This window comes from Oryctolagus cuniculus, chromosome 9, assembly GCF_051225735.1.
Source record: "Oryctolagus cuniculus isolate XC-2025 breed Fujian yellow rabbit chromosome 9, ASM5122573v1, whole genome shotgun sequence".
Taxonomy (NCBI): domain Eukaryota; kingdom Metazoa; phylum Chordata; class Mammalia; order Lagomorpha; family Leporidae; genus Oryctolagus; species Oryctolagus cuniculus.
In genome coordinates this window covers 63080247-63096456 of record NC_142875.1, presented here as the reverse complement: position 1 = coordinate 63096456, position 16210 = coordinate 63080247, and the positions used below count along the sequence as shown (strand labels likewise).

At 42.6% G+C, this 16210-nt stretch overlaps 1 protein-coding gene across 3 annotated transcripts in view; it reads left to right on the top strand.

The window, feature by feature from the left end:
• CCDC122 (coiled-coil domain containing 122) overlaps positions 1-12066 on the top strand; it is a 76203-nt gene extending 64137 nt beyond the window's left edge. For 2 of the 3 annotated variants that reach the window (XM_070048768.2, XM_089303639.1), the window contains one exon: positions 11800-12066. In XM_070048768.2, the coding sequence (XP_069904869.1) occupies positions 11800-11960 (161 nt within the window). In that variant the 3' untranslated portion in view covers positions 11961-12066. The remainder of the gene's footprint in view (positions 1-11799) is intronic. The other variant, XM_089303640.1, reaches the window with a different exon arrangement.
• The last annotated feature ends 4144 nt before the right edge of the window (positions 12067-16210 follow it).

Below are 16210 nucleotides of genomic sequence, written 5' to 3'. Positions count from 1 at the left end.
GTACCGACACAGAGAGTCAAACGTCTTGGCGCTCAAGGTGTGTTCACTGCTTTCTGGTAACTAGACCACTCTCATCATGGAAGTGCGAGCTCATTTTCCAAGGAATGGAATTTGAGGGCTTAGGTGTGAGATCCAAAGGGGTGATTATCTCAAACCAAAAAATGAGAAAGTGTAGGTAACATATGTTCACAGCACTTTTGAGAAATGAGATATTAAATCAAAGACTAGAAACATTACAGTAATTTGTGGAGTAGCAAGAAGAGTCAAGAGAAGGATTTTTCAGAGCCTGGGCACTCTGAACTCTCTTGTTAAGCTCCTGAAAGGGGGACCTTGAAGATGCAAGAGAGTGGAAGGTAATTCACGCAGTGGATCCTGGGAGGCCAGGAGTGGGCAAGCTCCAGGGCAGAGAGGGAAGAAGTAGCCTTAAGAGAAAACATCACTGGTGATACAGGATAGGGGGAAAAAAGGAGAGGAATGACTCAAGGATATAGAAAATTGTACATGAGGAATCAAAGAGCTCTTGTTTAGATAGGGGTAAGGGTAACAGATGAAGGTGAGAGTATAGAGTTAGCTCATTTGAGTAGAATGAATGGTGTGAACAGCCTCAACATTATTGGGAGGTGGGTGGGGCAGTTGGCATGAATGATATAAAAATGCAGATTAGAATAAATCTATGGTTAGCCCATGGAGCTCAGCTTTGCAAGGTTTGTCTAGGAATGTTCTGTTGTTCAGGGTTAGGAGGCACAGCAAAAAAGGGATGGAAATTGAATTAAATAAATTTGATATACCAGACAGATTTTAACTCTTCTTTCTTTTTCACCATTTATTCATATTAGAAAGACAAAATGAGAGGGAGAGAAAGAGACAGAGAGAGATACCTCCCATCTGCTAGTTCATCCCCAAATGGCTGTGCAGTCAGGATAAAAAAAGCCAGGAGACAAGAACTCATTCCTGATCTCCCACATGGATAACAGGGACTCAAGTACTTGGGCCATTTGCTGCCATTTCAGACACATTAGCAAGAAGCTAGACTAAAGTAGAGCAGGCATGACTCAAATGGTCACTCCAATATGGGATGCTGGCATCACAAGTAGGAGTTTAACCCACTGCGCCAGAACACCAACCCCCTTTTCTTCATTAGTAATTATGAATTCTGACCTCTATATCATCATATAGTCCAGCCCTCTGCTGTGGCCCGGAAGGCAATGGAGGATGGCCCAAGTGGATGGGGCCTGCACCTGCATGGGAGACCAGGAGGAAGCACCTGGCTCCTGGCTTCGGATCCGCACAGCGCATCGCCATAGCGGCCATTTGGGGAGTGAACCAACGGAAGGAAGACCTTTCTCTCTGTCTCTGCCCATCAAAAAAAAAAAAAAAAAAAAAAGGAAAGAAGGAAAGAAGGAAGTATGGATATCTTCTTAAAATTGTACCTATGAAATATATGAAATCTGTTCTCTCTATATATTTATAAAAATCTTAAAAACTCTGCTTACAGAACATAAACCACTCTTAATGAGCCACATGGGTATATTTACTGGAGAATAAAGAAATAATTTCCAGCTAAATCCTTTCCATTTTTAATCTTGCTATATTTTAATTTCTCTCCTGCCTTCTCATTCACATGTGGCTTTCCTAGCAGAAATTACAATATTTATTTGTATAATAAAAAAAACTAAAGTCAACATCTCAGCTTACAAGTGAAGTGTCAGTGTTTATTGACTATCTAAGAAACACCAGACATTTGCTGGAGCACTATGCAAATATATAATTTAGTTTAATTAAGTATCCCAATTGGTAAGGTTCTGGGTCATTTCTTTAACAATTTTACATCTACTAAATGCATCGCTCTACAATAAAATATAATGTGCAATGTGTAGTCCTTTCTTTCCTTTATCTTATACTCACTTGTAATCCATAAAAGAGATGAAATCTTGTCTATAATGAAGTACCAGTGTTTCACAAATTTTCAGAGAAATTAACTGTGGGGAGCAGCCCGGACTGGACTGAGTTACTGGAGTTAAGACTTATTCTATGCATCTGCTCTCCCACAATATGGCGCTGGGAGAGAAGTAAGCAGCTTCCGCACAGCTGCCTCCAGTTCAACCAATAAACTGTAGGACTTGCTACTGATTGGAGGAGAACAGCGTACTCGGCGTGTGGGCAGCCGAGTTGGGATTGGCGGAGGAGGACTATAGAGGAGGAGAGAGACGGCATGCACCAGGAACATCTAAGGGGAACATCTAGCTGAAGGAACACCTGTGCAGCCCCCGAGAAAGCCGGCCGGCGGTGTGCCGCTCCCCTGCGGAAGTGGGGAATGTGGCCAGGGGGAACTGCCCTTCCACGGAGGTGGAAGGGATAGTAGCCAACCCGGGAAGAACCAGCAGCAAACCCGGGGAGGGCCGAGCAGACGAAAGAACAACGCAGGGTCCTGTGTCGTTCCTCCACGAAGAGGGGGAGCGACATTAACAAGAGCCATCTTTGATGTGATGGACAGGATTTGGATGAAGGAAAGGAAAGGATTAGATATTTCAAACCATAGCAGGTGCTGTAACAACTCTGGTACTCAGCCTATGGGTCTAACTACTATGGAGAAGATTCAAAGAGAATCTTTGGATCAGAGGCTGGGAGGTTTTTAAGTCTTAAAATACACCTAATAGAGGGCTGGTACTGCGGCTCGCTAGGCTAATCCTCCACCTGCGGCGCTAGCACCCAAGGTTCTAGTCCTGGTTGGGGTGCCAGTTCTGTCCCGGTTGCTCCTCTTCCAGTCCAGCTCTCTGCCGTGGCCCAGAAGTGCAGTGGAGGATGGCCCAAGTGCTTGGGCCCTGCACCCACATGGGAGACCAGGAGGAAGCACCTGGCTCCTGGCTTCAGATCGGCACAGCACACCGGCCATAGCGGCCCTTTGAGGGGTGAACCAACAGAAGGAAGACCTCTCTCTCTCTCTCTGTGTCTAACTCTGCCTGTCCAAAAAAAAAAAAAAAAAAAAAACCTAATAGATATGAAGAGAGAGCCATTTGGATTTTGAGTTTTTCTCTTAAAGCCAACATCTGAGTGGAGTTTCTTTCTTTTTTTTAAAGTATCTTTATTTAATTGAAATTCAGAGCTAGCGAGAGATGAGAAGAAACAGAAAGATGTCTCTCATCCATTGGTTCACTCCCAAGATGGCCGTAATGGGCAGGGCTGGGCCAGGGCTGGGCCAGGCCAAAGTCAGCAGCCAGGAGCTTCATCTCAGTCTCCCATGTGGGTGGCAGGGGTCCAAGCACTTGGGAAATCTTCTGCTGCTTTTCCAGGCCATTAGCAGGGAGCTGGATTAAAAATGGAGCAGCCAACAAACTGTTGCACATAGGGATGCCAGCATTGCAGGTGGTGGCTTAACCGGCTTTGCCACAACACTGGCCCCAAAGGAGATGTTTCTATTGTGCATAGCTCTCACTGCAGCCAATGGGGTTGATGCCATTTTATCATGCCTCTTGAAAGTTAAAAGAAATAACCTGGTAATCTCTGACTTTGATAAATGCTTACGCAAAACCTACCAGAATACGAGAGCACCTTAGAAAGTCAACTGGTGAATGCAGTGAAAAGATAAGTTTATTTTGGCCCAAAAACATTTTGAAAGCCATGCATAGTTTTTTCATAACTTTTTGAAGACTCCCTGCATTTCAAAAATATTTTGCACCAAAATAAGCTTATCATTTCATTCCATCTTTCATGAACTTTTTGAGGTGCCCTCATATATATTATGATCTGTGAACCTATAGCAGGTCATCCATAACACCAGGCTGCCTCTGAATCAGGAAGCCCCTGGATAGTTGGGTGAGATGTAGGTGGTCTCAGGAGCTGAGCTGGTTCATATCTACTCACTCCTCCCAAATCCCCAGGTCTTTTCACAAAGCAGCTTAATGGTTAGTCTGGCTCAGCATTGGCACACTCCTACCATATGTAACACTTTGACAGATTTATTCATTTATTTAACAAGAATACCCAGGGAACAACCACTTTGCTCAAGCCACTAGGATCCAGAGTGAAAAGATAGGCATGGCTCCTGCAGTCATGAAACTTACAATTGAGCAAGGAAGGAAGAAAAAAAAAAAAAACTATGGAGTTAATTATTTAGTTCCAAATATGCTAAATTCTCTGCACCTCCCTTACATAACTCCTACATAACTCCTATAAAGCATAGTGGTTGTATGCATGTGTGTGTGTGTGTGTGTGTAAAATATGGTTGGATTAGCTTATGTTGTATTTGTTTTCTGTATCCAGTAGCAAATTCCAATAAAATAGAGAATTACTAAGTTCTACCAGAAATTGAGGTGGACTTAAATGACATTTTATTTTTCCTTCTTTGCTCTTTTTATATTCAAGCCAATAGCCAGTGCTATGCTCTATTACTTTGGAAGCAGAAAATAAAGGGCCCACACCCTTTCTGGCTTTTGTTTCTAAAACTAAAGCTAAGAATAGGGGACTCCTGCATTCCTAGTTGGTCATGGTGCCAGGAGTTGAGTTGTATGTCTGCTTCCAACTCTAACTTCCTGCCAATGCACAGCCTGGCAGGCAGGAGGTGATAGTTCAAGTACTTGAGTCCCTCACACCTACAGGGGAGACTAGGTTGACTTTCCAATTCCTGGAGGCGGCTTGACCCAGTCCCAGTTGGTGTAGGTATTTGGGGAGGTGAACCAGGGGCTGGGAGAGCTCTCTGTTTCTCTGCTTTACAAATAAGTAATATAAAATAAGAAAAATAAGTCCATAGAAGAAGTTAGACTTTTTATAGAACATGTGTAAGGGAGAAAATATTTGCAGGAACAAGCAGAGTTTGAAACATGTAAGAGTCTTCCTCCGGAACGGAGGTCCTGGGGCAGGGAGGCGTGAGATGCAGCCTCCAGGAAATACCCAGGGAGGTGGCAAGAGCCTGGTGCAGAACAGCTTCAGGTGGTGGATATGACAGTCTAGGGAGGAGCATGTGGAAGCATCAGAGGGCAGCCAGACTGGAAGAGACACAGCATTACAAAGAGATCAAATTCCCTTTAGGGTACAATCATGAAACTGCTCTCTATCCACGCTCTGCTGTCTGTGTCCTCCCTACCACTTGACAACTCCCAGAGAGATCCCATAGTATTTCTGGTCATTTTTAACCACAGCTACAGCCTTATCTTTGGGGAAGCATAAGGCCAATGTTAATTACCTATCTCTACTAAAGTGTATTTCTTTCTCTCCACTGAGATCTCCTGACTTGGTTTGGGTACCAGGAGTAGGATGTACACGCTGTTTCTACTGCGGTCTTCTTACTTCTGCTCCACAGGGAAGGAAATTGAGAGCAAAGAGATAGTTTTTGCTGTTTGTAGCTCTGCCTTAAGTTCATTTAAAATGTGTTCCCCTGGGTTCGGCGCTGTCACACAGCTAATTAATTCACAGCCTGCAGTGCCCATATGGGTGCTGGCTCAAGTTCTGGTTGCTCCATTTCCAATCCAGCTCCCTGCTAATGGTTTAGGAAAAGCACCGGTAGATGGCCCACGTGCTTGGGCCCCTGCACCCATGTGAGAGACCCAGAAGAAGCTCCTGGCTTCAGCCTTTCCTGGTGCAGGTCATTGGGAAGTGAACCAGTGGATGAGAGATTCTCTCTCTCCTTCTCTCTCTCTCTCTGTCCTTCTTCCTTTCTCTGTAACTCTGCCTTCCAAATAAATAAATAAATCTTTTATAAAGTGCTCTCTTTCTCTGTTGTATTTGCAGATTATTTAAATGCAGTCCCAAAGCACTCTAATCCCCACCGTTCTCTAGTGAGATACTTCTTATCATGCCACTCAGCTCCTGTCCCTGATGGTGTTCCCACAGGCTCCTTCTGCTTTGGACTTGAATCCTTTCACTTAAACAGACAGTCGATGAAGGTGGCTATATCCCGGCTCCCTTCTGTTGCCCATTTGATAGAGTGCAAAGTCCTGGAACAATGGGACATTATGGGGATAGGGATGCTTCCAAGAAAGGCAGAGGTTGAATTTTCCTCCAAACAGAAATGATGAGAAAACCAGAGTCAGAAATTAAGTTGTCATAAAAAAAATGGATATGTCTGGCATTACTACAGCTGGTAAAATAATGTCACCTGTGCAGGTCATTCGAAGGTTTGAAATCATGAGAATTGTTTAGTAGAGTGAAATGGGAAAAAATGTCTTCCCCTTGTTCCCTATCCCCAGCCTTCTGTCCCTCTCCCTTGTTTTGTCAGTAAATCAGTAGTTCAGGATCCTCAAATCACTACTAATTGCTAGATGTTGCAAAGTTATCTTCTGTTTGCCACCTTCTCTCTAGGGGTCACCTTGTCCCTGCTGTGGCAGCTGACGACCATCCTGCTTTGGCAATTTTCTGTTCTGTTGGTTTTCTCTATTAAGTTATAAGATAGTTAGCAAGGAAACCCATCATTCTTTCCTTGGTGGTGGGAGGGGCCCATTACTTGAGCATTTATCCAGTAGTAAATAGTGGTTCTAAAAGAATAGAATTTCGTGCTTAAGAGTATATAATGTCAAAACTACATTAAAGTCAAACCAATATTTCATTGCTAAAAAAGAATTAGAAATGAAAAACATAGGATGCTACTGTATCACTGTATTCCGCTTCATCTCGGAAGAGGAAATAGATGCTGGGTCAGCGGTGACATGTCTGGTTAGTAGGGAAAAGAGAACAAAGAGAGGGCGTCTGTGTACTGGGTCTGCAGATTCAAACGAAGCTTGCATGGTTGGCAGCCTCTCGGGAATCACACCTCCGTGTTTTCTGTCTCTCACTCTGGTTTTCTGATTTGTCAGATCTTTTTGATTTTTCAATTACCCATCTCGGAAGCCTTAGAAAGATAACAAAGCCTAAACCTTGGTAACTTTGATAAAATTCTCACGAAAGAAACAGGGAAGGTGGGGCGGAAGTAGTGCAGCATCTGCTCTCCGCTCACGCACAGTATGCTTTGGGGAGGACGACATGGTTTCATGCCAATTTCAGGTCAGGAGTTCATATGCAGCATCCAAGACTCCTCCTTCAGTTGGTCACAAAGTCTTTCACAATTGTGTCAAAGTCCTATCCACTCATAGAGGCCTAGTCAGTGAAATTGGCATATTAAAATTCTTGCTTTTTAAATGTGCTAAAAACACATTTTATAGACTCATTACGTGTTTTGTACCAGCTAATTTTTCCTCACAAATTAGAACATTAGACATGTGGATTTTATGCCATCATCATTTCCACTGATTACTGGCAGAAATATTAGGGATCCGATAGTGTGGAATATAATTAAATAAAGCAATTTCAAATGGATGGAGGAGGGCATTCTGTCCTCATGTGGATCATTTTATTTTAGCTAAACCTATTTCTCATGTATATTTATTAGCCATTCACATATACCCTAGACACCGTGTGCCCTGCAAAACAGAGTGAAGGGCTGAGAGATACCCCGCGCTATTGTACTCCATAGTAATTAGCACCTAAAATCCTGGACGTAGTGCAATGTGGGCAGAAAACCCAGTTCCATGGGCTCCCTGGCAGCATTTCTGCTGGGCAGCACATTTGAGTGGGAGTCATGCATTCTATGTGCTATTCAAAGCAATTCGCCCCTCAAAGCAAATCGTATCTCCCGATTCCTTAATTTTTCAGTAATAGAGGTTGGCAAAATGCTTAGGAAGAGACAACATTGGCAGAGATCCTCAAGGCCTTGTTTTACCAGAGATTTCAGGTTTCATACCAATTTCTAATTTATAGATTATCTAGGTAGTTTTTCACCCCATTTGGGGAACCCTTAGCCTTCAAATATTTAAAATATCTGATGCTTCCTGTTCCCTCCATAAGGGGAGAGAAGGCAGAGTATAATACTCCAATCTTGTGTTTATATAATAACCACATTTGGTTTTAAGTCTAGGTCACTCTCTGCTTTCCTTTTGTAAATGTCTATACTTGCATACATTAATTATTACTTATTTATTCATTTTTCTTTGAGAAGCAGAAAGAGATAGAAACATAGACAGAGAGATATTTCAAACTACAGGTTTAATCCAGAAATGCCCACAACAGAGGCTGGGCCAGGTTGCAGCCAGGAACCTAAAACTTAATTCAGGTTTCCCATTGGGTGGCTGGGACCCAACTACCTGAGCCATCACCACTGCTTCACAGGGTGCACATAGCAGAAAGCTAGAATCAGCAGCAAAACTGGGACTCGAACCCAGGCCTTCTGATCCGGGACACAGACATCCAAGCAGGGTCTTACCTGTTGCACCAAATGCTTGCCCTGCATCCATGAATTCTTAATGATTAAACCTTACTCCAGGATTTTGTCCTAAATTTGAGGAGAAACACAAAATAGGAACTTCTTAGCTGAGCACAACATAAAACAGAAAGTGGAGAGTTCTCATCTCTGACTGCACATTAGAATTTCCCAAGAGGATTTTTTTAAACCATCAAATCGATGGCTCCCTTCCAAATCAATTAACTCAAAGTTTCTTAGGAGGCCTGAGCCCTAGCATTTTGCAAAGTTATGTAGCTGGAGTTGAGACCCACTGGAACAGATACAGCCACGAGGAGTGAGAGGAGCATGCACCTATGACAACAGGAGACTGGGGAACAGAACCAAAATCATGCTTGGAGAATAACAGAGCCATCGATGGGGCAGTTCTGCACATAGGGGAAAGGTGTGGGGAATCAGTGTGAATTGGATAGAACTACACACAAGAAGTGGGCTCTGAGATCACCAAGTGAGGAAGGCCTTGGTCTGGAAAGGGACTGATTTCGAGACTCCAGGAGGTCTCTTAACTAAAGACATACCCTACAGTCTGGATTATGAATTTCCAGTCTGCAGAATATTCAACAAATCTTACATTAAACCAATTTGGCGGTGGGGTGGGAGGTTACCTTTGACACAGTCGTTAAGATGCTGCTAAGAATGCCCGCTTTTCATATCCGACATATGCCTGGGTCCAAGTCCCAACTCCACTTTGTGTGACAGCTTCCTGCTAATGCTCGCCTTGGGAGGCAGCAGTTGATGGCTCGAGTAGTTGGGTTCCTGCCGCTTGTATACGGGAGATGTCCATGCACACACTAAAGCCAGCAAGGCTTTTACAAATCAGACCTACGGGTTACCCCAGCTGCCAATAGCAGCATCTGAGAAAGACAACAGTCCCAGACGTTGGGAAACCTGGATTGAGTTCTGCGTAACTGGCTTCAGCCTGACCCAGTCCCAGATGTTGGCATTTTGGGAGTGGACCAGCAGATGGAAGATCTCACCGTCTGTCTTCCTCTCTCTTTCTCTCCTCCTCCCCTTTTAAAAAAATCAATTAAAATTTAAAAATTAAAAAAGAGCTTTTGGGTACTCCAATACACTGCTAATCATGTCATTCTTGAGGACAGAAGTGAGGTGAGAGGTGGCATTAAATAAGCTACTATTTACTGAGCACTCGCTCTATGTAAGAAAGCATGGAAGATGTAAATAGATACAAAGCTTGGTCCCTGGCCTTTAATGAGTATATTTCCAATTATTTGAAAAGACAATTGCAAAGTAACAATATTTATGTTACAGATTATTCCACATTTTCATTTTCCAATCATCATCTATATCCCTCTTCTTTAACACAAGGACCATTTCAAAGCAGCCTGGGACTGATCGTCATGTAGCAGCTCAGACTATACAGGCCACAGATTGGGAGGAAGAAGATAGCTTGACGGCAGGCGCCGTGGCTCAATAGGCTAATCCTCCGCCTGCGGTGCCGGCACACCGGGTTCTCGTCCCAGTCGGGGCACTGAATTCTGTCCCGGTTGCCCCTCTTCCAGGCCAGCTCTCTGCTGTGGCCAGGGAGTGCAGTGGAGGATGGTCCAAGTACTTGGGCCTTGTACCCTCATGGGAGACCAGGAGAAGCACCTGGCTCCTGCCTTCGGATCAATGCAGTGCGCCGGCCGCGGCGGCCATTGGAGGGTGAACCAAGGGCAAAGGAAGACCTTTCTCTCTGTCTCTCTCTCTCTCACTGTCCACTCTGCCTGTCAAAAAAAAAAAAAAAAAAAAAAAAAAAAAAAAAAAAGAGAGAGAGAGAGAGAGAGAGATAGCTTGACACAGGCCTCACAGAGGGCTTAGCCCTGAGCTGGATTTGACGGTGGAGTTCAGTGTAGACAAGTGAAAGGCTGTGTCCTTGGTCCTGGAGATGGATGCCTTTCCCAAAGATGGATGCTTTTGTTGGCTGAGTAAATCAGAGACAGGTCTGGTCCAACCATACATCACCAGCCATCACCAGAACCACACACAGCCTTTCCCAGACCAAAGCAATGGACATTTTATTTAAAAATGCAGGAACACTAAGTCTGAAAACACAGTTGGGTAGAGAATAAGTGGCTTATTACAATGCATGACAAAATAATTATTGAATGTTTCCAGACTGTATGTGCCACTCTGCGGGCACCTAAGTTCACGGAAAGCCATTTTTTCTGCATTGGTAGCTGCTATCAACAAGCCTCATCAAGAATGAGATCAAAGAATCAGAGTAGGAAGTAAGAGAGGGAGAGCCTGCAGGGGGCAGCAGAGTGCCAAGAGGAAAGAGGGGATTCTAAAAAGACAGTTGAGTCTGGGGAGCTACTCAGTGAATCAGAGATGGGACCCAGGAACACACAACCCCAGATGGTGCGGCTGATGAGCTGACGTGAGCTGCTCTAGAAGAATCCTTGCAGGAAAGGGCTAGTCCGTGTTGGTCCTCTCACCTGCACCAAAGGGGTTACAGCATGAAAAGTATCAAGGTCATAGACAGTGGTTCTCAACCTCCAATGCACCTAAGGGTAGGGTGTTAAATAGATTCCTGGTTTATGATCCCGCAGGTCCGGGGTTCAGGCCAGGACCTTGCATCTTCAGCAAGCTCCCCAGATGATCCTAATGTTGGTAGTGTGAGGACCACAGTTTGAGAAACACTGTGCAGGGCTGTTGTCAATGAGGGTGGATTGTGAACCATCCTGTGCATCAATGAGTTGACAGCTGGCAGCACAGGCTGGGGGACCCAGCGCCCCGAGTCTACCAGGGAGAAGGTTGACAATACACATACACACCTCTTTCTCTTCCACCACTTGAGGAGCCTGGACTGATCATTTCTTAGGAGTTGGCCACAGCTCCCTCACCAGGAAAGGTGTTTCTTTTTTTCCTTCTCTTCTTTGTAAAGAGGGAAATATGGTAGCCACTGGCACAGGTCACCCTGAGTTTGGAAAGCAGAGCCGTCAGCTGAGCAGAGGAATGGATTATTACACAAGTCTGTGGAGGATTCTCTCGATTTTTACTCGGAGATGCTTAGATGGAGGTAATTGAACTAACTTTCTACAAAGGCTTTAAAAATACCAAGACAGATTTCTTTAAAAGCAATTATTTTGTTTTTATTGAATATTGCTTTTAATTTCAATAGTAAAATGGCTTAGAATGTATTCATGAGGAAACAAATACAGCTACTCAATTATTTTTAAATGGCTTGAAATCTCCATGACAGGCAACAAAAGTCTTTTCTTCTTTATGTATTCAATATTGATAATACAGCTGGGATCATCCGAAAACCCTGCAAAGGCCAGTAGATGGCACTGTTTGCTGTGTTTTACAAATTAATTCAGGGAAAACTACTCCCCTCACCCCAAACCTATGTTTTTTTGAATCCTATAAATCCAACCTCCATTTAAAAAAAAAATGTTACTTACAAGGAGCCAAATCATTTTGTCCATTTCTGGGTCTATACTGGGTGGCTTTGTCATAATTTATTAAATGGAAAAGTAAGTGAAGAGTAAAACCTGGACTGATAGAAACCCTTTAACTTGATCCTTTTTTTTCAGTGTTCCTTGGACTCTGTTTTTCCTTCTCCTCCACCAACCCTGAACACATTATAGATGCCATCTCATCAAAAAAGAAGTTCAAAATCAGTTTCAGGCCAGAACTGCACTTGTCTCTCAATGAAATTAATGCTATTTATTCAAACACTATAGTACATTTGTAAACAAATACTTTATTGTGCCTTTTGATGTGAAAAAGACGCTACCACATGTTGACACTGGATGCTTTAATGAATCCAGGGTTGTATATATATATATATATATATGTTTTTAGAATAACAAATATAGGTAGATTGCAGAAATAAAAAGGGGCACAAATATGGACTGTGGCATATCAGCCCTACCTCTCATCAGGTGACCCTGGGGACAGTGATTACCTTTTATGAGCACCAATTTTACCATGTGTGTAATTGTGATAATGCCTACTCGATAGGGTTATTATGAAAATGAAATAAGGCAATGTACAGCTTCTAGTACATTCTAGTATACAGTAGACACTCAGTGACTAATAGCTGTGATTTACTCTGTTCCTTCGGATGTAGTCTCCTTCAGTCAGGCGAGCCTCACACAAAGTATTCTTCAAAAACTTCAGAAAAACAAATCCCACCATCTCTATTTGAGAAATCTTTAGTCTTAGCTCTTCCCCAAACTGAGTGATGTTGATTTACCGTGTTTTCTCATCATTAGCATCCAGCCTGTATTTTAAAGCTTCGGGGGCTGCAGAGGCCCAGGGAGGCAAAGCTGCAAGCATCAGTTACTGCTGAAGATGAAGGCAGCCGTACCCTGCAATCTGCCACTCAGCTGCCAATACTAATTTAACACGGAGAGGTGAACACATGGCTGAAATGTTTAGCCCAGTATCTATTTTTCCCATCTTGGTCTACGATTATGAAAATTATATATTGTCTAGCAAAGCTAGTATTTCTAGTTAGTGATAGTTTCCCAACATCAGGGCACTAAATACATCAAAGTGCCAACGTGGTCTAGTATGAATTAAAATTTGATTCTCTGTCAGCATTCAATGTGATTAGAATTCAGAAGCCAAGCAGCAAAAGATTAACCAAATGAGCTGAAATATCCAGAAGGAAGAGAAAAACCAAGTAGTAAAGACAAAGGGGAAAAAATCACCGTAACAACGACTTGACTTTTCTATATTTATTCATGTGTATTTGCTTCACTTGGTTGTCAATTTTAATTGGTCTGCAACATGCTGTAGTTCTAATGTATTCAGAGTTTCAGTTGTTATTTCTGCCATCAATTACAGTATCCCCAAATGCCGTCTATTCCTAGTGAATAATAAAGGTTTCTCTTATTATAGAAATAAATAGCTTATTAAATCTGCTGTTAGTTTTTATACCTAATGACACAACTCTTTACAGGTGTAGAAAATAGGAAACTGTCTCCTTCGCAAATCACATTTACTTTACTCAGAACAAGGCTGATCACCAAGGTTGACTCAAAGCTAATTAGGACTTTGTGAAGGTTAAAATCAAGGCTGCTATATACCAAAATGCCAGGATTCCACCACTGGTCCTCATGTCTTCCCAATGCAATTGTGTTTTTTTTGGGTGTCAAGACTATTTTGAAAAAGGAAAGACTGTGTGTGTGTGTATGTGTGTGTGTGTGTGTGTGTGTGTACACAAGTGCATACATCCATGCAAACCCTGATGGTTTTAGAATCTGAGGCTACATGACATACTGAAAAGAGCAGAGGCCTCGGAGAAAGACAGATCTGGATTTCCAGACAGATTCCAGCATTTATTAGTGTTCTTACCTTGGGAACTTATCTAACCTTTCTGAAGCAGAACTGTGTCATCTATAAAAAATGAGAATAATACTTTCCTTATAGGAAGTGATTGGTGAGTCCTATCACAGTGCCTGAAATTCAGATGCTCAGTCCTTGATTAAAACGGGTGAAGAACATGGCTGATGCCCTAAAAGACTTCATACACAAAAGTCTGGATTTCCAACAACAGGATAATTATTTTTGAAGATGACTTTAAGAGCAATAGCAGAAGCATTTATTAGGAACATGTATTAGTGCATTTACATGTAACAAAAATAACACTGAGCACAGTATTAAGTCAAGTGAATCACAGAACACCAAGACAGGACATTGCACTATGTCGTGGCCATCCATTGATTCACTGCTGCTAATAGAAATCAACCCCTCCTTGCATGACAATTAATCAGTATTTTTCATTTTACTTTAAATAAAATTGTCTAATATTTAGATACTTAAGTTTGTTAATTTAGCCAGTGTCAACACGTATGTAATAGACTCATATATCACATGTATGTATGTATTGTGCATTACATATTAGATATAAGGGTATTTTTTTAAAGCTCATGGAAAATGGAATTAAAAGAAAAGCTTATTTTTGTGCAAAAATTTTGAAATTCATACATGGTTTTTCTCATAACACATTTTCCATTGATGACCCCTGTATGTATGTGCATATATATATATAGATACATATATAAATATATATACATTTGTATCTTCCCTAGTCAGAGATATTAGTTACTAAGTGGCTAATTAGTATACAAAAATTAAAGATAAAGAAAAATAAAAATTAAGGATCATATGGCAAGGAGTTGGAATCCATGTCTATCATTTTCTCATCACGTCTCTCAGATTTTGACTTGACGTGAAAAGCTGGGGAAGTACTTAAAAGCTCAGATGACTTTTTTAAAAGGGATAATAAAATTGAACTACCACATGTGGATACTGGCTGCATTAATGAATAGGCTTGCATACCCCATTATTATTCAAAATGTTATTAAACTACATTACCATAACATCATCATTTGAATAAGCTTTCCCCCCAAGAGTAATAGTTTGATGTTTTGTTAGTTTTCCTGGAAAATGAAAAACTGAACTAAATATATGAGGATAGCTGCAATATAACAATATATGTGTTAAAGAAAGATTGGGGCCAGCACTGTGGCGCAGTGGGTTAACGCCCTAGCCTGAAGCGCCTGCATCCCATATGGGCACCTGTTCTAGTCCCGGCTGCTCCTCTACCGATCCAGCTCTCTGCTTTGGCCTGGGATAGCAGTAGAAGATGGCCCAAGTCTTTGGGCTCCTGCACCCGTGTGGGAACCTGGAGGAAGCTCCTGGCTCCTGGCTTCAGATCGGCGCAGCTCTGGTCGTTGTGGCCATCTAGGGAGTGACCAGCGGAAGGAAGACCTCTCTCTCTCTCTCTCTCTACCTCTCTCTGTAACTCTGTCTAAGAAAGAAAGAAAGAAAGAAAGAAAGAAAGAAAGAAAGAAAGAAAGAAAGAAAGAAAGAAAGAAAGAAAGAAAGAAAGGAAGGAAGGAAGGAAGGAAGGAAGGAAGGAAGGAAGGAGGGAAGGAAGGAAGGAAGGAAGGAAGGAAGATTGTGTGATGGGGCCGATGCTGTAGTGTAGTAGGTTAATCCCCCTCCTGCCGTGCTGGCATCCCATATGGACGCCGGTTTGAGTCCTGGCTGCTCCTCTTCCGCCGATCCAGCTCTCTGCTATGGCCTGGGAAAGCAGTAGAAGATGGCCCAAGCTCTTGGGAAGACCTTTCTCTCTGTCTGTCTCTGGCTCTCTGTAACTCTGTCTTTCAAATAAATAAATAAATAAATATTTAGGAAAAGAAAATTGGTATTATAAATTTCACTAAATCAGACAGAAAATTAATACTACAACAAAGATACTTCAAAGAATTCCTGGAAAATGAAATTAAAAGAGTTATTTTGGTGCAAAAAAAATGTTGAAATCATGCATAGTTTTTATCGTGCACCTTTTCCATTACCTTCTTATAACTTTAATTTTAAATTTCTTTGAGAGGGAGAAAGTCCAAGAGGAAGACACAGGGAGATCTCCCATCCATTAGTTCACCCTTCAAATGCCTGCAGTGGCAGGAGGTAGGCTGGGGCCGAAGCCTAAGTTGGAGGACTGGCAATTCAGTGCAAGTCTCCCACATGGATGGCAAGAACCCAAGTTCTTGATCCATCACTGCTTCATCTCAGGGGCTGCATTTGCAGAAAGCCGGAGTCAGGAGCCACACCCAGGAATTGAACCCAGGCAGTCTGATGTGGGGCACAGGCATCTTAACTGCTAGGCTAAATGTTCACTCTCTCTACCAACTTTTTGGAGACCCCTGGTATAGCAGTTTTTGTGGGTTGAGCAGCAGCCTAGATGACAAGAATATTGATCAACTTGGCAACTCTCTACTAAGTACTTGTTGTGGGTCTGAGGGAAGTGCTGCTCCCCGAAGGTGAGAAGTTAAATAATGGCCTTCCCGACATCGTCAAGGCCCACGACAGTTCTTGCTATTGGGGTTCTGCAGCATTCGTTCACAAGAGCTCTGGGAGGAGACTCAGCAGGTTTAGAGTGTCTTCTGGCTGTGTCAGCATTTGACCAACAGTCAACCTGCTTTATCT